The following is a 22,032-nucleotide window of genomic DNA, read 5'->3' as shown; positions in this document are numbered from 1 at the left end:
TGAGTGTTTCAGCTGATCTTTAAAGTCTATCGTCTGACAGACAGGCAGCCAGTGTAAAGACCTCAGAGCTGGACTGCACTATCATGCAAAGAAGAGACCATATGTGAACATGATCCAGGAACATCACCGTCTCCTTTAGGTTAAAGCTCATTTATAATGGACTGAGGGAAAAAATGAAATTTGAAATTCTTTAGAATTAAACGTAATCCCAGAAGTAAACATGCAGCATCCATGTTTTTGGAGAACACGGTCAGTGTTCTCCAGACTAAAGAGAAGACTGATCATCCAGCTTGTTATCAGTGCTCAGTTCAAAAGCCTGCATTTCTGATGGTATGGGTGTGCATTAGAACCTATGCAATTGACAGGCTGCGTTTGCAGTTTAGAGCAACATATGTCTTTGTCAGGGAAGTCCTTACATGTTTCAGCAAGACCGTGTCAAATCACATACTGGATCTATTTGAACAGCACACCTTTGTAGTAGTCATTTAAGCTGGTCTGCCTGGAGTCCAGTCCTTTCACCAATTGAAAACATTTTGCATACAATGAAATTAAAAAAACGACATTGAAGACTCTGAACTCTCTAGCAGTGTCAATCCTCTACTGTTGTTGTCGACTGTTCTTAAAAGAAGAGGGGATGCTACACAGTGGAAAATTGAAACAATCATTTTTTCCTAGTATTTTTTGGAGTTGAACCATTTGATGTGTTTTCTATTGTGAATAAAATGTGAGTTTATGAGATTTGCAAATCATCGCCTTTTTTATCGTGGGGCAATCGTGGTTCAAGAGTTGGGAGTTCGCCTTGTAATTGGAAGGTTGCCGGGTCGAGCCCCGGCTCGGACAGTCTCGGTCGTTGTGTCATTGGGCAACTTCACCCGTTGCCTACTGGTGGTGGTCAGAGGGCCCGGTGGTGCCAGTGTCCGGCAGCCTCGCCTCTGTCAGTGCGCCCCAGGGTGGCTGTGGCTACAAAGTAGCTTGCCATCACCAGTGTGTGCGAATGGGTGGATGACTGGATGCGTAAAGCGCTTTGGGGTCCTTAGGGACTATACAAATACAGGCCATTTACCATTTTATTTTTATTTACCATTTTATTTTTATTTACATTTTACGCAGGAGCCCAAACTTTTGTGGAATTGGGGTTGAATCACCAGATAAACAAGCGCCTTCTTGTCTATGAGAGCATCCCGGCTTACCCGGTTTGTAAATGTAAAACTTGGCCTCTCCACTCCTTTAGCGCTATTTGGAATCAATACAAAAAGAAACAGCTTGTGTGAAAAATCAACTGAGATTGAAAGGAGCATCATGTACAGACTTCACAAATAAAACTCAGGGAAGAAGATGATACAGCCTGAAATGCTCAATTGATGAACTACTCGACTTTCTGAAAGTTTAATACAAAATCACTACTGGAATCACCACAACAACCTTGACATTGAAAAAGATGTATGCCTAAATGAGCTGATGGCTGTGTGTTTGCAGAGAGATTTTTTTTATGAATAATATAATTAATTCCTAATCTAAATGCATAAAGTCATTGTTGTTGAACAAGGAAAGTGATTGATTGAACAGAACTGTGTAGAAGCATCAGTGCTTGTATTCTGAACACAAATTTCTCATGGGTAGAAAGAAAAAGGTAGATGAAGTCAAACATTTTCCTTATGCAAAGCTTGACTAATAATTCTACAAAATACATGATTATGTTTTTAATGTTAACTGTGCACAGGCAGCCTCATAAATATTGACAGGAAGACTTCTTTTGGCTTTCATCTAATCTCCTTTTTTCAGGTTTATGTAAATCGACTTTATCATTTGGCAACATGAGTGAGAGATCTGTGTTGGCAGCTCAGGGTGCAATCTGGTCCTGCCAAATGTAGCCATTTTTCATCAACACTACAACAAGACCATCAGATTCAGTGACCCCCACCACGTTACTTCTTGCAGAGCAATAGACAGCATGAAATATGGATGAAACCACCATAACGTCACCCACGGCCAGTGAGGTTCTGTTATGAAGCCTTGAGCTAAATATTTTTACACTCGGCCTTTTGGCTGTTTTGAAATTGGGCGTGTGGAGGAAGGGGTGGCTCTGACTTTGAAACTGAGGACAAACAGACCAGCAAGCATAGCCTGTATTACCCTGCATTCTGACTCTAAAAATTATTGTGATTTATAAAATGAACTAAGCCCATAATATCATCACAGCAAGAGAGCCAAAGGCCATTTTTACCGTATACTATGCAACTAAAAGGCTTTCTGCAATCAGGGGCTATAACCAACTGAGGCACTTCTGTGCTAGCTTCACTTTTCAGACCTGAAATCTGCATCCATCCTTTTATACCGTCTATGTCTCTTTCACTAGGCTACATTATAATAGCTCCATTACCTTGTGTTTAAATCTTGTGTTTCAGTGAAGGTGCCATATTGCCACAGGTTAGCTGTGCCTCCTAACAGATGAATATGGAGGTTGGAGGTACACTTTAATATCATTACGACTCACAAAATTTATAAGAAAAAAATCAGGTGGCTTGGTTTGGTACTTAATTCTGAGAGAATGTTCCTGATTTTCCAATGGAAAAGTGGTCCTTGGTCCCTACTGGTGATAGCACTTTGAATAGAAATCTGAAAAAGTCCCTGGTTTGAAGGCTTCTCTCAGCTTCCTCTAAATATAAAACTGGTCTGACGGAAACAGCCATTTAATGTTTTTACTTTAAACTCTGTCCTTCTTACTGTTCCTTTGTTTGTTAAGCCTCCCACTCTTAGAAGCACAGTTTACACTGATAACGGCAGCTGATTTACTTTTTAAAATACTAAGGATATTTTTTGAAGAACTGGGCCTTTATTTTTGATAGATCTAATAAGGAGGCTGCTTCCTTTCTCTTCCTTTCTCTATTCAGCAGCTGCAGGAAAACAATTGCCACTTGCAGAATGTCTAAGTAGCTAGCAAACTAATTAAACTGACATGCACTCCAGTGCTAGCTCTAGATGACATTTTATATACATTTATGTTTACTGCATGTCACACTCTTTAAAATGACAGAATAAATAGATTTTGCCCGATGAAAGCAGTGAGACATCATCGGGTCGCCTCATCCATAAGCTCTGGTCTTAATACTGACACTTCTGCGCATTGTCCATCAGTCATGATATCAGATGGTGGACACATCATTTAAAAAAACATTTGCTGCCACAGATCCGTGAGCTTTGCCACTTTCACCAAACTATATTTTTTGTCTCATCAACAGAAGAATCAGAAAAACAGTTTTATTCAGGTGTTTGTCCTTAATCAAAATAAAAAAAACAAAACAAAACTGGACCTTCCAATGTGATAACATTCACATTGTACCAGGATTTTTGGTTGTAAATAAAAAAAAATGTTTTTAAAGTATTTCACCATGAGGAGTAATACCCAGCAGATGTGCTGAAGTATTACTGACAGGCCATGATAAGCGATCGATGTTTTGGTGAGGACTTTAATGTAGTGTTAGTTGTTTGCAGTTCCCTTTTCGCTCCTTTTGCACTCATGATGTAAATAAGAAGTTCGCAAAGCTCAAAGTAGACTCTTAAACTGTTAACCACCGAGGTCTTCACCTGCTTGTGAGCACATTCAGCGCAGTAGATCTTCAGCTTAGGTAAAATCTTTATTTAGTATTTTTCTCTTGGCTCTTTTAAACAAAAGTGCAGTGCAGGAACAGTTTTGGTCAGATCTCTTTAGGCTGTATTTAGTTTAATGCACCTGTAAAGGCAGTCTTGGCCCTGATATCCACTGGCTACATCTGAAGCGCACCCCCCCCCCCCCCCCCCCCCCCCCCCCAAAGAAAACCCCAAAAAACTGCCCGTTGGCAAAGTCAGCAGACTAATCAATGGATTCCCAAATTGCATTTTTATTTTCCAGGTCCACATTTTCTCAACCACACAAAAAAGTTGCCGCAGCAAAAATCTTCAGTCTGATGTGAAATACAAACCTGGTTTGACTTTTCTTTTGGATGGAAAACATCTGTGTGAAACTATTAATATAGACAACCTCACAGAAAAAAACACCTCTAAGAGACGTCTAAGGAAGAAAAAGTAACTAGGGAATTAATAATTGTTTTCCATCACGAGCCTCCTTGTTATGAATGTGACATTAGAGTGTGGAAATGATGGATGTGCTTTGGATAAAGCCTGGTGTTTATATGTGACTGTTTAGGCAAAATGAGGGATATGAGGGCCTCTCAATCCTATTCTTTGCACAGTGAGGTGTAGCGGTTCAGACTGAAAGGTTTTAATGGCTTTCAGTTGTTATTATTCTGTGTGTTATGACAGCTTGATTGGGCCTGCGGTTGTCTTTCATTGCCGTTCCATTTGCAGAGCTTCGTGTTGTTATGGTAATTTCCATGAAGTAGATTGCATCTAGCTGGCTACTCCACTTGGGTCCTGTCTGTGAGAGAGGCCCAGAGCCACAGCATAATGAACACATTAGAACAATGCCAGAGTAAAATATCACACACACCAGGCACACTTGAGTCCTTTCACTGACCACCCCGGTTACCTGAGTAACTAATTGCAATATTGATGAAGCTGCAGATCACCATTTTCCAGGAGGAGGTGTGATTTCATTTGAATTTTTACTCATTTCACTAATGTCCACAGGCTTGCAAGGATCCTGCATTGTCCAAAAGTTTACTCTGTGTGTCATAAACAAGGCCAAGGCTCATGTTTGAGAAGGGTTTGACTTAACAATGCAGGTACTTTATACGATCAGCCCATCTGCTAGCTGTGCCTTCCTGCTGTGATATTTAGGCAAATATGCACGTAAGTTTGTGATTTTATTATTTGCTAAATAAAGGTTTTTGCAACTCTGTTTCCTATTTCTCCTTGCCTTCTCATAAAATACTAGAAGACTATGAGTTTTATGCTGTAAAACCCATTGATGCAAAATTGTGAAACTCACTCTCAGCATCTAAGTGTGCAGACAGAGATCAATGCATCCCCTTTACTGCTTCTTCAACTTTGAGTTGCTGGGGACCTGTAGCCTGTAACTGTTTTATTAGTTGTATTAATGAATATTGATATATTTTCTAATTCCAGCGCTCTTTAGTTTTGCTCAGCTGAATCAGATATTATGTTGTCTTTACGTATGGTAGTCTCCTTCAAGACTTCTTGAACTAAAAAGCTAACGTCTCCCTCTCTCTCTCTCTCACTGAGTTTACTCCAGAGATTTGAGTGTGTAAGTGCGGCTCTTGAAGGAATGATAACGTGGATTTGCACACCAGCTTGAAAACTAATTCACAACTGCAATTGCCCTTGAATTAGACCTGTGGAGAACAGATAACAATCTCCCACATTTCAGTTACACACTTACAGTCTACATTAAAACCTCAAGCAACCTTGAAAAATACCATAAGCCATCCATACAGGCATGGCTCATCACACATATCTTAGTATTAACTGTAATTACACATCACTACTCTTTTCAGCACAGGTGACATCTCCTTTACTGTTTAATCTACCTTTTTTATATGATGAAAAGCAGGAGAAACAGAATGTAATATTTAAAAATGAATTGTTGGATGCAAACATGATCAGACAGGTCTACAACTCTGTCCTTCAACATAAAGCATTTTGCTACAATCTGGATGTGAGCTTTTGGCATATGAATGGTAACGTTTATAATTCTTTTATTTTCACAGCCATTTATGAAGCTTTCATCTCAACAAGTTTAGACTATTATAATTCACTTTTCACCAGTCACAGGACCATCTTCTGGCATCATCTCATCTAAAAGCCAGATGCCACACTTTTAACAAATTCAAAGAAATAAGACCCCATCGCTCCCATTTTTGCTGCACTTCTTCAGAACTGATTTTAGACTTAAATTAATTAGTTAGCCCATTTCAAATGCTCCCGAAGCCTTACAAAAAGAAATTGCTCATTTTCTGCTTAAATCCTACAGCTGTGGAACTCTTTATAAGACAAACTGGAGTTTGTCGAAAGAAAGTCTGTTATTGCTCCCCTTTTAAGTCTGTTGAACACATCTGTCTTTATTGTAGGCTTTTGTGTCTTCTCACTTAAATCTGTAGCTGTGTGCATCTGTATTAACTCCCAGCACAGTTTATGTGCATAAATAGCCTCAAGTGTAAGTTTGTATATTTGTCTTTGTTTGTGTTCAGACTTGTGCGTTTGCTAATACAGTATGTGTGTGTATTTGTGGTGTGTGTGTGTGTGTCACAGAGGTTCGTTAACTCGTGCACCCGACGTGGGGCCAGTGAGGAATAACTGCCATCTGCTCAGGCCTGAGGGAGTCCGCTGCCCACCCAGAGCTGCTCAGCCCTAACAGGTAGCCAGTGTGACATCTCAAACTCATCTCCAAACCACCAAACAGCAAATAATGAGGAGCAGACAGCTGGCCGATGGACGCTGCATGCCCCCCTCCCTATCCACACCAGAACCCCCCCCCCCCCCCAAATGTCTACTGAGCTTTTCAGCAATATGGGCAGGACAATGGTGATAGTGGGTTTGGATACATGCTGCACTAGATCCTTATTGTTACAATCATATATTTTTTAACCTTTATGGTTTATAACGCTTAAAAAGGCTTAAAATGAATGATCTTTGCTAGAGCTCTGAGACACACACACAAAAAGTGTGGCCACATTATTAAGCCTACAGATGGCAGTATTTCAGCTGGAACTTGTGCAGGCTGCTGTGAGCCTTTATATCAGCCAGTGAATGAAAATACAGCACAGAGAATTTGCTCTAAAACATGTGAATGCTTGCATTTCTTAGAGAATCACACACTGAGCGAGCGGGCCTAACGAGCGAGTAAACCGCTGCAACACAATTCCTTTTCCCATCAGAAGATGTGTGAATACATGATTCAAAATATACAGCCCATTTGTGCACATGGAAAGCAGTCATTTCACAAATGTATAAAGATCACAATCGTTTGACAAATAGGCCTATTTTGGTCGCTGACTTTATCTCCGTCCTGTGTGCTGTTGATAACACGCAGTCTAGGTCCAATTTGAATGGAATTGTAAGCGCATTTAGAAGTCGGCTCTTTACCAAATGTTTTGACGACTTTTTAGAATGAATCATTGTCAGTGTCCATCTCCACTGATGAACAAATGCGCAGGAACTTTTATTCGTCCGCTGGAAAAAAAAAAGACATAGAACAGGTATTGCAACGCGCCCAAGTTGTGCCAAAGGATGACGCGACGGAGGTCGGGTCTAAAAGCGCACATTGTACGTGAGGTGCAAGTGAACTGATGGGTGACTTCATGTAGCACCGGCATCCACACAGAGAGTGAGAGAGAGAGAGAGGGAGGGAGGGAGAGAGGTGGAGATGGGGTTGTATGACAGCCTGTTACAGAAAATGATCAATCCCTGAACGAGGCGGGAGGGTCACTTGATATCGTCTCCTTCTCAGCGGCTGACAGGGAGATGCTCACTGCTGTCCAGATGACTTTACAAGCTGTGCGTCGCGTCTGCGCGTAGAATAAATTAACCGGCAGTTTATCTCGCTGTATTTGTCGTCCACACTCATTTAGCCCACTGACTGACTCACTGACTGAGACGCGGGACGTTTCTCCCAATATTCAAGCGAAATAACCGGATCTGCGCTACTCATGAATGAGTCTCCTGCTATTTCAAGGTGAGTGGGCTATCCTTTGGTGTTAGCAGCTGAGCGGCAGCTTGTAGAGCAGCTCTGCATTGTGCAGAAGGGTAAAGTTGTTAGACTTCACGCACCTTGGACGCCGTGAAAAGACGCGCAGCGAGCGTGAACTCCGAATGGCGTTATGATTTAGAATGCACGTGTTAATTGGACAAATTGCGGCTCTGCTGACCACCTGTAACAACCAGCAGATGTGGGCTGATGTTCTGAAAACAAAGCAACTGTAAATGCCTCAGCTTCAGTACCAATCAGATCCTCAGGCAAGAGCATTTCTGTATTAGATTTGATGGGAATAATCTTCTTATCAATAACTCTGCTTTACACAAAGCCTGCGAAAGCCACCGGCTTGTGCAGATTTTCCCAAAACTCTTTAGACATTTAGATTATTCTGGGCAGTTCATCAGATTATTGGTCATCAGGAGAATACCAGAGTGAAGTATTTAGCCTGGAGACAGTCAGCTCTCCGCTGCTGCCCTGCAGCCAGAGCTCGTGCTGCTTTGGCAGCCAGGGCAGAGCAGAAGCCACTGGGATGCTGATAAAGCTGGGCAAGAGCTGAGATGAAGCTTGAGTCTGAAAGAACTAAAGCACACACAGCTGCAGCGGTGCCAACTACAACAATGCTGTTCACTAAGTGCATCTTTGTTTGAGCTCTCCTCTGTATGGTGGTTGAGGGGGCGAGGAGCGGTTGTAGTTGGATTCACGGCTCTTTGACTCTCACCCCTCATGCAAACCAGATGAGCCCTTCTTCTCCCTGTATGCTCTTTCTGGTCTGGCTTATCTGGCCGGCCAGTTGGACTAGCTTTTATTCTCCTGGCCCCTCCAGAGTGGGAAAAGCCTCTCGTTGAGAGAGAGAGATTGGCTTCTCTTTTAGCATGCTCTTGCCAGTCATGCGCTTCGGCATTTTATCAGTTGCCTGCTAATTTTAGAATTTAAATGAATCTCCACATTACTTTTCTCTCTCTCTCTCTTGCAATTGACAACAATGAATGAAACTAAGGGTTTGGTTTATGATGATTCCTATTCTTCTGAGGTATAGTTGAGGATTACCCACTCCTAACTCCTCAGCTAAGCTAAAGCAAACAAAAAGACATACTTTGTGTCTTACACGATAAAGCTCTGTCTGAGATTTGTATTGTGACAGTAACACTTTCCAAGTTGCTGAGGATTATCCACAGTACTATCAGTTTTTGTGGGAACTATGTTTGTTAGGAAAACTGTAAAGAAAAAATACAAAATAACCGGGATAGAATTTCTGGAAAAACAAGTTACTATTGAGGTTTTCACTCACTGCCCAGATTTTAGGGAGTAAGTGAAATTTCAGGGGAAGATTTCTAAAAGTAGTGATATCAGTTAAAAAAAGAACGCTCATAAGTTTAAGAGATTAAACTTTGTTTCTGATTAGGTAAAATTTAAATTATATTTTAACTTTTTTAAGAGTCTAAAAGTAAGCCAATGGGGAAAAAAAATCAATGTTATTGGCAGTTTGATTTAATTGATCTATACATACCATTTGATGTAATTCCTCCATCTGCATTTGTAGTGGTAGTATCTTGTACTGAGGAAATATAGGTGAATTATTCTGGAGTCTTTTGACCCTAGAGGCAATGTTGGACCAGTGTAGGTGAAGTAATTTAGAGCATCTGTCTCTGTCATTTTCACCCACAAGCTAGGAGTTAAGTGTTATCTCAGACTTCTACAGAGATTAATGAGCTACTTTATGTTTGAGAAGATAAGAAAAAAAGAAGAGGGATGCTTTATTACTACACTGCAAAAAACAGCTTGTGATTTAAAACAACTGCCAATTCAATCTGTGACATTGATTTTGAAGTATTTTCAATATCAGGGAGTGCAGCGTGGGTCAGAGGCAAAGGCGACGCACAGTTGCTCCAATAATACATCAGACGAATTAGTGTATGTAGCACACTTACACGGTGTGTGAGTGCACAGCAGCTCACTGCTACTGCCCATAGCTGGAGACCCCCCACCTCCAAGTCTCACCATCTCCACCCACCGCTACCCCCGGTTGCCTATGGAGACACTGATTAAACACGACTGTTCAGATGCTACAGCCTGCGGAAGAAGACGTCGAGCCTGCAGTTTGTGTGTGTGTGTGTTTGCACGTGTATACTGTACGCGTGTGAATGTGCGTGTTATACGTGTGCCTATTTACTGGTGCGTCTTTGCATATGAGTGCATATTTGCTAAGAGGAGACATAAAGAGAGGGAAGTGTGACGAGAGGGCTGCGATAACGGGGAGGAGAGCAAACAGTGATATGAAATCGACACTGATGAGAGAGAGAAAGGAAAAAAAGAAGGAAATGCAGACAGAACAAAATACTGCAGATGAACAAGCACAGCCAATGTGAAATTGTCCTTAGTCTTTACTCTCTTGCTTCCACCTTTCAGGCTTCATGCTTCCACTTATTTCAGTGTGTGATCCAGGCCTGGAGGGAGGTGCATATACAGTACATGTGGAGAAGAATAACCTTACAGGGTTAGACAGGAGTGTAAAAAGTGGAAATAGCTAGGTAGCAGAGGTGAGAAGGTCTAATATAGGAAGAGCGAGGAAGAGAAGTGGTAAAAAACAGTGGAGAGGAGAAGTGAGAGGGAGGAGAGGAAAGTGTGCAGCTCACCTGCCAGATGGCAGCTTTGGCAGCGCTCAGCATGCAGTGATGGCGGTCTTGCAATATGGCGCATTGCCTCCAGATTGTCACACTGTTGTTGATACAAACAGTGTAATAACTTTGCTGATGTGTTTGTTTTGCATGATTTCTTTGGCACTTCTGTATTTAGACAGCATATGGCCATACAAAATAGATGACAAAGTTAAGTGATGTCACATGAGTTTTTTTAAATCTGAAATGCATTGACACAAGTTTATCCGTTTGTAATCGGTTTTCTTATATTACTCATGAAATTCAGTTTAATGGCTCTGAAACCGCTGGGCTAAAAATTTTCAGATGTCTGAAAAAGCATTAACAATAACTGGAGAATATTATGGGAAGTACAGGAACCAGTGTTTTCATAACTTGGGTCATATAATGGATCACAAACATCAGGATATCTCGGCTGCTTTTGTTGTAACTTTTACAATCGCTCTTGTGCTAAATTGGTGGGTTTTCTGCCCTTTGAGGCAGATATTCAAGCCAGACTTTGGTAATTTCACAGCACATCAGTTTACTTCATGTAGCTTACATACAAAATACCTAAAACTTGCCATTTGGTAAAATTTGGTTATGTTATTATATCTTATGGAACATGGAAAGAAATTGGTCTTTATGTGTTTGAGCTAAACCCATGTAACTTCACTTTAATCCATCTCTTTCGTACCATTTCAACAAACTAATCATACTCGAATAACTTCTAAAACATGGCTTCTTCGTCTTTCTTCCTTAGTTTTGTGAAGTGTTGTAGTGTAATTATCTATCACCCAATATGAAATCTGAAAGCACAAAGAAGCCACTATGACATTTGTGGTCTCTGGCAGCTCTTTGACCTACTGTTATTTTAAGATATATTTTTGAGTTTCAACTTAAGTCTATGGATAATAACTAAAGATGATAAAGGCTGCTACAGATTTTAATTAAGTGTTTGACAGGTGTAGCATCCATCCATCCATCCATCCATTCTTTCCTGCTTATCCTTGTCAGGGTCACGAGGGGCTAGAACCTATCCCAGCTGACTGGTGAAGCGACGGCTTTAAAACCAAATGTTTTAAACATTAATTCAGCCTTTGAAAAAAAATGAAACATTTCTTTACACCTTTAAAAAGGTAAAACATAGGATATTTGATGTTTGTGATGCTGAGTACTAAAACAGTTGAACTTTGATAGATGGCTCAGGGAAAGCCTGGGGTGTGGTATCATGCCCAGGGATACTTCTACATGACTCTACATGTCGACTGAGGCAAGCCAACCCCAGTTCCTTGCCAGTTCTCAAAAAACAAGAGGCTGCTAAATGATGTAAACAGAGGTTTCAAGATTATATAAAATAAGTCTGGCACTTCAAACTGGTGTTCATTAGGGTTTCAGTAGTTAGCACTTGCAGTTGTCTTTTGGCCTTTGCATGTCACTGTGGATTTTCATCTGGTGCTCCAGTTTCCTCCCACATTCTAAAGAAACATATAAGACAGACTAGCGACAAATCCAGGGTATGGGGTTTTGTAACCCTACACAGCAAAATCTCCAGTGTTAATTCAACTCCTATAGTGTTAAAGTTAACACTTTTCCAGTGTTTATATAATTCTCACTGGTTTAGAGTTAAAGTAACACTTTGCAAAGTGTTATTATTTTAACTCCATTGTAGTGTTAAAAATATAACACCCATAGTGTTAAAATTTCACTCTGTATGGTGTGAAGTGTCTTCACTCAGAGTGTAACTACCTAACATTTATAGTGTTGTTTTAGGACACTGATAAGTGTTCACTTTTACACTGGCTTGGGTTAACTCTTTTCACTGAGGGTGTTACTACACAACAACTATGGTGTTATTTATGACACTTTTAAGTGTTTATTTTCACACTGGATTGTGTAGACTGTTTTCACTTAGAGTGTTATTCTGTAACTTTTACAGTGTTATTTTGGCACTTTAAAGTGACATATATGAGCTTTTAAATACTAGTCTGTATTAATTGTCTGAATACAAAAATGCATTAAAGTGCAATTACTGTATGACTACTGTGTTACATTCAGTGAAAGTCCTTGTTAAGTCCCTTTACAGGATAAAAGGAGAAAACATAAAATTGGTCACATAAGAATTTTAATAAATATTAAATTCCAAGCACCATACAGCATACGTTCACAACAAAAATAATGGCACAATGTACAGACCATCATCATCACCATAAGCACTTTGCAAATCAAAGGGCTTGTATATTTCAATACAGTCTGCTTTAACAACATCTTTTTCATCCGTTTCAAACACTTTATAAGCATGGCAATGTTCACTGAAATTTTCAACCACAAGCTTCTGAACTATGAAGTAGGTGTGACTATTGACCAAAACTATTGTTTTTATTCTGCAAAACACCGGCATCTCATGTTCAGAACCACAACAAATGACCAATCCTGTTCTGTACTCAGTCCCATTAATGTTAACCCAATTAGCAGAGAAAGCCTCTTCTGCAACAGCAGGCAAGCCTAGGGAGATCATTTCACTATTTTCCTCACTATCAACATCAAATGATTTCAAGGGCCCATACTCAACATGGCTTAAAGGACATGTCTCCCACTTGTATGCTATGGATGTTTGATGTTTTTTGGCAAGTGACACTGTGATGTTCTTAAAGTTCTTAAGGGTGTCTTTGAACACCCTATGTTTAGCCTCACCTCTCATGCTCCATACATGCAATAATGGCCCAATTTTTCTGATGCAAGTTGGGTAGTGCAACATAAAGTGGTGTTTGGGAATCATGTTCCTACCTGGATACAACAATTTGAACAAGTCATGATGTTCCATTGTTAAATGTTTTAGAAGCACAGTCATGCCATGTGTAACAGATGGAGAGAATATGATGTTAATTATTTGCAACAATAGCAATAGCATAGTCCAGTTCTGATTTCCTTCTGGCACAATATCACCAAAAATTAAAGGAATGTTTCTTATCAGACAAAGAGTCTGAATGGAGTTAAGACCTATACTATTACCACTACTGTCTAAGTTCACCCTTGTTGGACGATTTTTGCTCTCCAAGTAGCCATAGTCAAAAGCATAGATCCGTGACAAAAGAGCAGGTTTCGGCAGAAAATTGTCTGACAGATATTCCAACAGTAACTTTATCTCATATTGTGCTACCCCTTCGAGAATATCATGCATAATGTCCAAGGAAAAGTTCTGGCAAACATGAAAGAATTGAAGAGTGTTCAGTGTAGAATTCTTTCTTAAGCCAAACACATGTAGCTTTTGAGGATCAGATTGCAACTCACTGCAGTGCATTTCAAAAAGTTCTTTCCCTCGTAAGATGATCTTTGGATCATCCTCAGTATACACACTCTGTGCATCCTGTTTTGCAATTAAACACAAACGACAAAAGTAACGTCCACTGAAAGACTCAACAAAACCCAAAATTGAGTGCATCCCCAAGTTGTCCCCAGTTATCTGACATATAGTGCCATGGACCTTTTCAGATGAGAAGGGTAAATCAATGCCATGGCTCTCCAAAAACTTTATGTCATCAATCAGAGGCTGTAAAATAGGATCAAAGCCGTATTTTTTCACATCTTCTGCATGAAACAATGCAACCAAATGAATGTTCATCAATGCAGAATTTAACTTTGGAGGCAGATTTCTGAGGACAAAATAGATTGCACCAACTTTGTGAACACCACGTTTGGAACCAAGTGGATTAGCAGTCTCAAAGTCATCATAATAAAGCTGAATTTGCAAAGAAGTCTGTGGTTTTGAAAACAATGGATGAGACTTATAGTAACTCCCATCACAAAAGTCTTCATATCTGTCTTCTTTTGATACACATGGTTTAGCAAGCAGCTCGCAAATATAAGAATTGCGACATATAAATTTGATTGTTTCCAAAATTGGAATGTACACAAAAGTGTCTTTTACTGGTACCTGGTCATAAGTGCCTGATTTTTTATTTAACCTTGTATCATAGCGTATTCCTAAAGTCTTTTCCACTGGATCCACAATTCCCCATTTTTCACGGAAATATGACTTTCTTTTAGCTTCAGTGTCGAACTTCTCAACTGGATTGTCAAAAGTCTCAAGACATTTTTCCACTGGAGATCTAACAGGATTTTCTGTTGGCACAACGTTCAGTACTTTATGTTTAAACTCACAGTGCAGTCCATCAGCAAAATCTTCCAAATCACAAACAAGTGATGACACAAAACTATTTGCCAAACCACTACCATTGAGTTTACCAATAATTTTAGTGCAAATTGCTTCAGAATTTTTTTTAATTCTTTGACCTGACCCATTGTTTTCAGAACACCCAACCTCTAGGCTCTGAGTAACACTTGTTCCTGCAACTGCTATGTCTGTATCTTGTAATCTGTCAAAATCAGCTTGAAATGACTCTGAGGGTTCTGCATCACCACTTTGACAACAATCTTCATCATGAACACTATTTAAATGTTTTTTTAAACCAGAATATGTAGTGAACTGACGGCTGCAACCATCTTGTGAACAAGCCAACTTAAATTTGGTGCTTGGATAAAAACTGTGACCTAGTCGCAAATGACTTATCAAAGCCTGACTGGTGCTATGCAGAGTTTGACAGATAAAACATTTAAACATGGTTCTCATTCAACATTTTGGCACGCAACTCACGAACACGTGGTGACTCATCTGTTGAGGTGGCATCAATGTTGAATATGGTGGTCTGCACAAAACTGTAGAGATGAACCAGTGACTCGTCGTAAGATAAGTTGAACACGTAGTGGGATTTGAAAAGTTCATCAAAAGCACTGAGTGAGCTGGTGGCTTGGCAGGGGATGAGCTGTTTGTCCACTGCGATGTAGAAGGTGTCAATGCTGTTCTGGGTTCGACCAACAGCGAGGATGTATGGTTGTTTACCATCTCTTGCTTGCAAGTGTTCATCAATGCTGCAGCATGACTAAAAACAAATGAGATATTGACATATAGGCCTAGCTTATACTTGCTGAGTATGAACCATTCATTCAGTTTGACATTATGTGCCTTGCTAACTTATTACAAAATACTAAGACACATACTTCATGGAGAGGAAAACTAAAAAGTGCAAAAACTGAAAAAGTGTTTTGTAGGATTTTAAAAAGTGAGACAACATATTTACCTTGTGAAAGTGCACCATTTTGTGTGCTGCATCAGTTGGACTTATTTTGGTTCTCCTCTTTCGTCCAGCTGTGGGTGGCAAAAGTTGAAGGAGTAGCAGCAGAGAGGCCATGTCACTGTCCCAGTCTGTGTATGGTTGAATTTATAAAACAATTTCAAAATGACAGGTAAAAATAAATATTATTAAAATCAAACAAGCATGGTGCGACGCCTACCATTTACATCACTCTCTGTTGGTTTCTCAGCAGCTTTTATCAAACGACACAGGTCAGTTGACTGAGTCAGCTGTTTGGCTTCTTTAATAACCTTTGGCTTGAATGACATGTCCCACTTCTCAAGCAACTTGGTGGCTGTTTCAGCACCAAACAGCAGCAGGAAGTCTTGATTGACCTGTTCATCATACACACAGGACATAAAGACAGTGCTCAACATTGTTTACATTGCAATGTGATTTTGACCAATATGGGATATAGCCTGACTGGGATGACCAATGATCACATCTTTTACTGTTGCCATCCACATCAGCAAAACAAAAAAAAAAGGATTAACAGTTGAAAATATCAAGTGATTTGACTTACTAGTCCTTTGACATCCAAAAAGCGTGGAAATGTTTTGAAGACATCTGCAGTTCTTTGTGGATCATGCACCAGATCCTGGCGATGTTGGAACGTCATTTTCATCTTCTGAAATACACTTGCTTCATCAGGAGAGTGAACAAGAAATGAGATGGCCTCCTTGCAGGCATCTCCATCAAGTTGCTGAGGCAATGTGGTTGCTAATCTTCTGCGCTTAGGCCCTTGTTCTTGATGCACTGGGACTTCCTTCACTGGCCGTTTGGTTGTAGACCTGGACATGGTTTTGAGGCGCCACGCTATATATCCAGTGCCTTTCACTCCGTCGTAGAAATGCTCCTGTCACATTTAAACATAGATGAAAAATAAACATCAAATGCGATCTTACAGACTTTGCAGATTCAGCAAAAAGAAACCCAAGGACTATTATCATGTAACAGGTGCAATACATGTTAAACAACATCCACAATTTCAATACAGTTTTATGACAATAGTTATTACGAAAGAGGAATTAAGATTTTTCTTTTAAATCATTTAGCTGATGTAATTATTCCATGATGAAAACTAAATAATGTGCTGTTTTACAATCACTGCATGACTTACATAGCCGTTTGGAGAAAATGGATCCTTCAATGAGGGAAAGAGTGTAATTATTCCAAGGGCATATTTCTCCTTTTGCTTACGGGAGGGAATTCTGCTATAGAGGAAATACAATTGACAATGTTAAATCAGAAGTATGTGTCTTTACTGCAGTATACATTACAAGAATATTCCATATGGCCCATCTTTACTTTTTTATTAGGTACTATTACTCTTACCCATGTCTCTCAGTCATATCACTTGCCAATATGTTAACAAGCTGCCGCCGGGTGCGGTGGCTCAGTGAATTTTCGGCATTGTATTCTTCAAGAATTTCCTCTCCACCAGGTTTCCTAGTCAAGGCATTTTTAACCATCTGCTCATATAAAAGGGAAAATAATAACAATAAAAACTTGTTTGTCAGTAAAGGTGAAAGTTTAGAGGAATGTCAACAAACCTGTGAAAGACATATCTAGCAAGAAGCACTAACTTCTACTAACATTTTTTCATACAGGGCAAGTTGGGAACCACCATGTTTTGAATTTCAATTTGTATAACAATCTACAGTATAAATGGTGTCAACTCAAAAATACAAAAGACATTTTCTGTTCTCAATTACCTCTTTTGCAGCCTCTGACACAGAAACATTTGGTGCAGAACTGTCTTTGCTGGATCTACTGCGGCCTGCAGGAATGCCCTTTTCCCTGAGGTCACTGTCACTTGATGAAAGTGATATAGTGTCCGTGAGGGAAGATAATGTATCCGAGGAGGATGGTGTGGAATGAGCTAAAGGACAAAAATCTTTGGGAGAGATGATTTGGTTAACTTTCTTTAGGCTACTCCACAATGCCATTAATAACACAATTTCAATGTTCATGTTCAGACAACATTCTATACAAATATGACCCAGCCCTGTCCACTGTCATGTATATTGCATGAAGACAGGTCAATGTCATCTGCATCAAGAGCAAAAGAACTTGGCTCTACATTGAGTGGGCTATACTCTGAAAATTTAAGTTATGATAACATTTACCTTCATCTGAAATCTTTTCACGTATTGTCAGGCATAGGTCTGGTTGGGCCTCCAGTAACTCCAGAAAAATGTCTTCTTCGACAGCTGTGTCAGTTTCATCGAAAATATCAAGGTCAGCAGCATCCGGAAGTCCAAACTTGGTTTTGGCTTTACAAAAAGATAAGCATAATGTCACCTAAAACGCCTGAAAAACTTTTTTAAAAACTAATTTTGACTTTTTTATTTAGCTAATATTTATTAACAGCTGTTTTACCTGTCTTTAAAATGGTTAAATTAGACAAGTCTGCAACAACAATATAGGCCTAGGCCTACTGCTCTGTACTGTTTTTAATGTCACACATTAAAATAAAATGTGTTAACATTTAATTCATTTTTTAAATAGATGAGATGCAAACATGATGAACTGATACATGTGCAACAAATTTTGTTCTGCCAGGTTATCTTACCTTCACTGATGAATTCTAGATAAGTGAATCCTGCGTGCAATTTAATGTACTTCTTTACATTGAGGTATTTCACTTTCAGCAACATGTCTTACAACAGCACCTGGTGGAGAGAAGGGGGCACAGAATATTTTTTACCATATATTTAAACCATAGCTTAAGTGGCAACAAATCCGGACAACTTTAAGAAAATATTAGGCTATACATTGTGTGATGATCTGTGAAGGGGTGACAGACCACTTCAACCTCAGGAACATAATTTGGCTTCCCCCTGCGCACTAAAATAGCTGAACTTGGGTACACAGAAATAGCATCCAATGAATTATCCACCCATCCACATGTTTATAAGACGACAACGGCGATCTTCTCGTCTGCACGCAGGCTAGATACTTAGTTCTGCTATGTTGCGAGTAAATCGCTGTAGCCTACTTAGGGAAAAGCATCTCTGTTTAAACCATGTCAGGATGATAATCCACATAAAATTTCCTGTTGAACGCACACCTGCCTTCATCACGCTTTCACTTATGACAACAAATATCCCTTATACTGTAAATTAATGAGTGCAAGTCTTACATTTATATCGGGAGTTTCTGACACATGCACAGCCGTCTGGCTAGTTGCTACTTTGTGGTGGTTGTTTTGTGACACGACATGCTAGGATTATCAGTGGAGGCGACGTCAACGACCCTCAGTCGTTATACCGCTTTGTCTTAAACACTGGATGGTAGCCTATTTCACTAAAACTGTAGAAAAGGGGAAAATGTTCCCTTAGATTAGGCCTACTACAACATAGGGCTGCTCGATTATGGCAAAAATGATAATCACGATTATTTTCACTGAAATTGAGATCTCGATTATTTGACGATATTTATTTAACAATAACAATGTATTGAATAATGACTTTAAAGATTGTCAAAAAATAATATAAAATAGTGTGCAAATACTGATAACAGTGCAAATGTTTGCAATATAAAAAATAAATGAAAAATGTAAACATCTATGTTTAGTGAACGTTGCAGTGTTGCTCTGTGGTGCAGCTACAACACTGTAGCAAAGTTTACACACTGTGTCTACTTGATCCACGTCTGACTCCGCGAACCCATAATGTTTCCACACCACTGAAGTTTTTTTTACCTCTCTTTTCAACCAACGGCAGTCACTCTCCTCTCCAAATAACTTCTGCTTAGCTTTCCGAGCTTCCCTCGGGTCCTCTTAATTGTTGTGACACGTGTTCGAAATGCAGAGAGGTGCGCTCGATTTGCCACACGGAGCAGCGCGAGAGTAAAGCACGAGGGAGGGGCTAATAATCGGCTCAGTCATTTTTAATGATCGTTGAAAGCCCAGATCGTAATCGTGATTAAAATTCGATTAATTGAGCAGCCCTACTACAACATGTATGATATATCCTAACCGTTAGCAAGCAACCCATGCACAAACGCAGCGCGCCTTGCTTGGTCACTAACATCTAACAGAATTCCATAACCCCCTGCCACTTCAAAGATTTGTAGGCTAGGCTACTGCTAAACTCGCTGGTAGCACGTGTAATTAGCCTATCTTGACGCTTTCCAAAACTTGACTTGAACGTCTCCTTGTGATTGTTTAGTTCACTTTTAAATAGGATATTTCTGAGGCGAATGTTCGCTTCCCTTAAAAGCAGTGGGCTAAACGCATTTGTCTTAGCTGCCAGCTAGGCTACCACAAATTCAAATTTTAACATTACATTTAACATATCCAGAGGATAGCTAACTCCTCCCTCGTTTCATTTAATAAGCATTGAACACTGGAAAGCATTTCTCTTATGACATTAGAACTAACTAGAATTGAGAATTATATTAAGCACGCATTTATTTTCGCTGCAATATTAACTTGTTATAGAGGATAGTTTAGCTACCTAAGCTAACGAATCCCATCTCTTACCGCAGATGAATACACTCCACATTAGGAAAATATTGCATGCTTCTGATAAATAATGTTATAGGCTAGTTAGTTACAATATTTAATAATGATAAAATAACATAGGTCTTGTTGTATAGTTCTTACCTGAACAACCTCCTCGATCTTGACAGCAAACTTCTGGCGGACTCCTCATGCCCATGAGCGCGAAAAACCCGGATGTGGAAATCAACTCCAAATGAGTGTTATAGTATTGACTCTTTGAAATAACTCCGGCTACAGAGCTTTTTCAGCACCGTTAGTGTTACTGTAACTCTCAAACCAACACTTTTCAACTCGAAATTTTTAACACCAGTAATTTTAACTCACATCAACACTTCGGATTTTGCTGTGTAGTTAGATAAGGGCTTGAAAAATGGACAGATGGCACCTTAAACCAAATTGGACTGAATTATGAAACACCATCACCATTACAGAACACCGTCAAATTGCTCTTTTTTGCCACCTGGGAAGACAGAGTATTTGGGTCCACTTTGTAAAAGCCCTGTCTTACAAAATAGTAAATGACTAATGTCTGGAATAATGCCTCACAACTTTAAGTGATTACATCTGCAAAATTGTCCTCACCAGGTTATCTGCAACATGTCATAGAAGTCCAGACTGTCTGGACTACATCTAAGACTGCTGTATAGTGATCAGCCGTTGGCAGCTACAAACCAGGTGGGACTGAGCTTAATAGACTTGGAGTATTCAATTTTAATTTGACAAGCAAATCCTATTAGGAAGGGCAAGTTGAGACGAAAGGATACTGCATTATTCCTGCAGGAGTTGTGATAAAGCATTAAAAAAAATGTAACGCATTTGCCATGAAGTGAATTTCTATTTGAGAGAAATTCACCTGCATTTGCAGTTTTGGTAAAATTCTAACTCACTTGGTTACTATACTTCAAACCAGGTTATTTCTATTTTTGGACATTGAAGACATTTCTGTGACTCTTCTCAAATTCATGTGAGAGGCTCAGGAAGTAGGATAGAATTTCTGACGGGTAGAATTAGAAAGAGGCCGGGCTGGATTGACCATAGAGTCTGACTGAGATAATCTGGGCAGATGCTTGTATTTGTACAGCTTTGGGGTGAATGGCCACCAAAGGCCTTATTTGCACTGCGGATTAAATGTTAAATGGGTTTTGGAGTAGCAGATACTTAGAGGGAAAGTTGTTGTATAGTAGAACATGCACCATCTCTCCTCCTCTTTCCTGTTTTACTCTCCCTGACTCGCCGTCTATTGCAGTCTCCTCTTGCTCATAGTGATTTGTCAGCAGTCGAGGTAGCAGCTGTTCCTTTTGCATTGTAATTTCTTTGATCGTAATTATTCGTGCTAGCTACCTCCAACCTTGGCATCTCCCACCCCATGAAACCATATGGGCAAAGCGGGAGGAAGCCGAGGAAACATACAGGCTTCTTTGGAATAAGTTCTTTGATTTCTGTGTGCAGTGGTGTGGGAATCATGGACATATGTGCTTCACAGCTTCAAATGTAGTCTGCATCACTGTGTTTGATTGCTTTTTCCCCATTCATATACTCAGTGAGGTCTAGTTTCTGCCAAATGTAAAGTATTTTCCTTGTCAGGTCTCCTTGATTTATGCATGAGAAATCAATATGGTCCTGCACATCTGTAGAGTAAGTCAGTCGGTCTGAGGAAAATATAGCTTTGCTTTAGAGAGAGCAATAACAACCTGGCCAAAAAAAGAAGAAAAAAGGCAGATATATAAGTGCGAACAGACAATAAAGCCATCCCTCTGAACATAAAGCTGGTAGTTAATATATATTATCTTATAGTACAAATAACTAAACAGGTGAGCTGTTCTGTATTTGGTCCCCAGTCTTCATTTCACCATCTTCATTGTCTTTGTGCGGGTGCAGAAAGACAACTCCAAAACCTGATCAAACACACCTGTTTACTCCTCGCTCTGAGGCGATGTAGGTTACCACTACAGGCGCTAGCTGTGTGGCTCCAGAAGAAAGACAGCTCACTCTGTCTTCCTATGCGATTGCTGAATTATAGAAGACCCTCTATTGCACTTGAACTGC

The 22,032-nt window shown here is 39.8% G+C and overlaps 2 protein-coding genes across 4 annotated transcripts in view; one reads left to right on the top strand and one right to left on the bottom strand.

Moving 5' to 3' along the window:
- The first annotated feature begins 7,344 nt into the window (after positions 1-7,344).
- LOC113022072 (plexin-A2-like) overlaps positions 7,345-22,032 on the top strand; it is a 94,097-nt gene continuing 79,409 nt past the window's right edge. Inside the window, exon 1 of the mRNA XM_026167080.2 lies at positions 7,345-7,630. The gene's annotated coding sequence lies outside the window, so the exon portion shown is untranslated. The remainder of the gene's footprint in view (positions 7,631-22,032) is intronic.
- On the bottom strand, positions 12,393-20,328 carry LOC113006624 (uncharacterized). Of its 3 annotated transcripts, none has more exons than XM_026142696.2 (10): positions 20,089-20,328; positions 18,052-18,151; positions 17,606-17,752; positions 17,192-17,373; positions 16,812-16,948; positions 16,597-16,690; positions 16,000-16,332; positions 15,637-15,811; positions 15,423-15,547; positions 12,393-15,224 (listed from the first exon to the last, which is right to left on the bottom strand). In XM_026142696.2, exons 2-10 carry the CDS (start codon positions 18,134-18,136, stop codon positions 14,898-14,900), a joined length of 1,605 nt encoding a protein of 534 aa, XP_025998481.2. In that variant the 5' UTR covers positions 18,137-18,151; positions 20,089-20,328; the 3' UTR covers positions 12,393-14,897. The 3 variants fall into 3 exon arrangements, with proteins under 3 accessions (XP_025998481.2, XP_080157776.1, XP_080157777.1); XM_080301650.1 differs by lacking the exon at positions 20,089-20,328 and adding an exon at positions 19,183-19,269; XM_080301651.1 differs by lacking the exon at positions 20,089-20,328 and having other exon boundaries at positions 16,597-16,687; positions 18,052-18,448.

The sequence above is a fragment of the Astatotilapia calliptera genome, chromosome 5 (assembly GCF_964374335.1).
Source record: "Astatotilapia calliptera chromosome 5, fAstCal68.1, whole genome shotgun sequence".
NCBI lineage: Eukaryota > Metazoa > Chordata > Actinopteri > Cichliformes > Cichlidae > Astatotilapia > Astatotilapia calliptera.
Note: the sequence above shows the minus strand (reverse complement) of the source record. Positions and strands in the feature narration are given on the sequence as shown.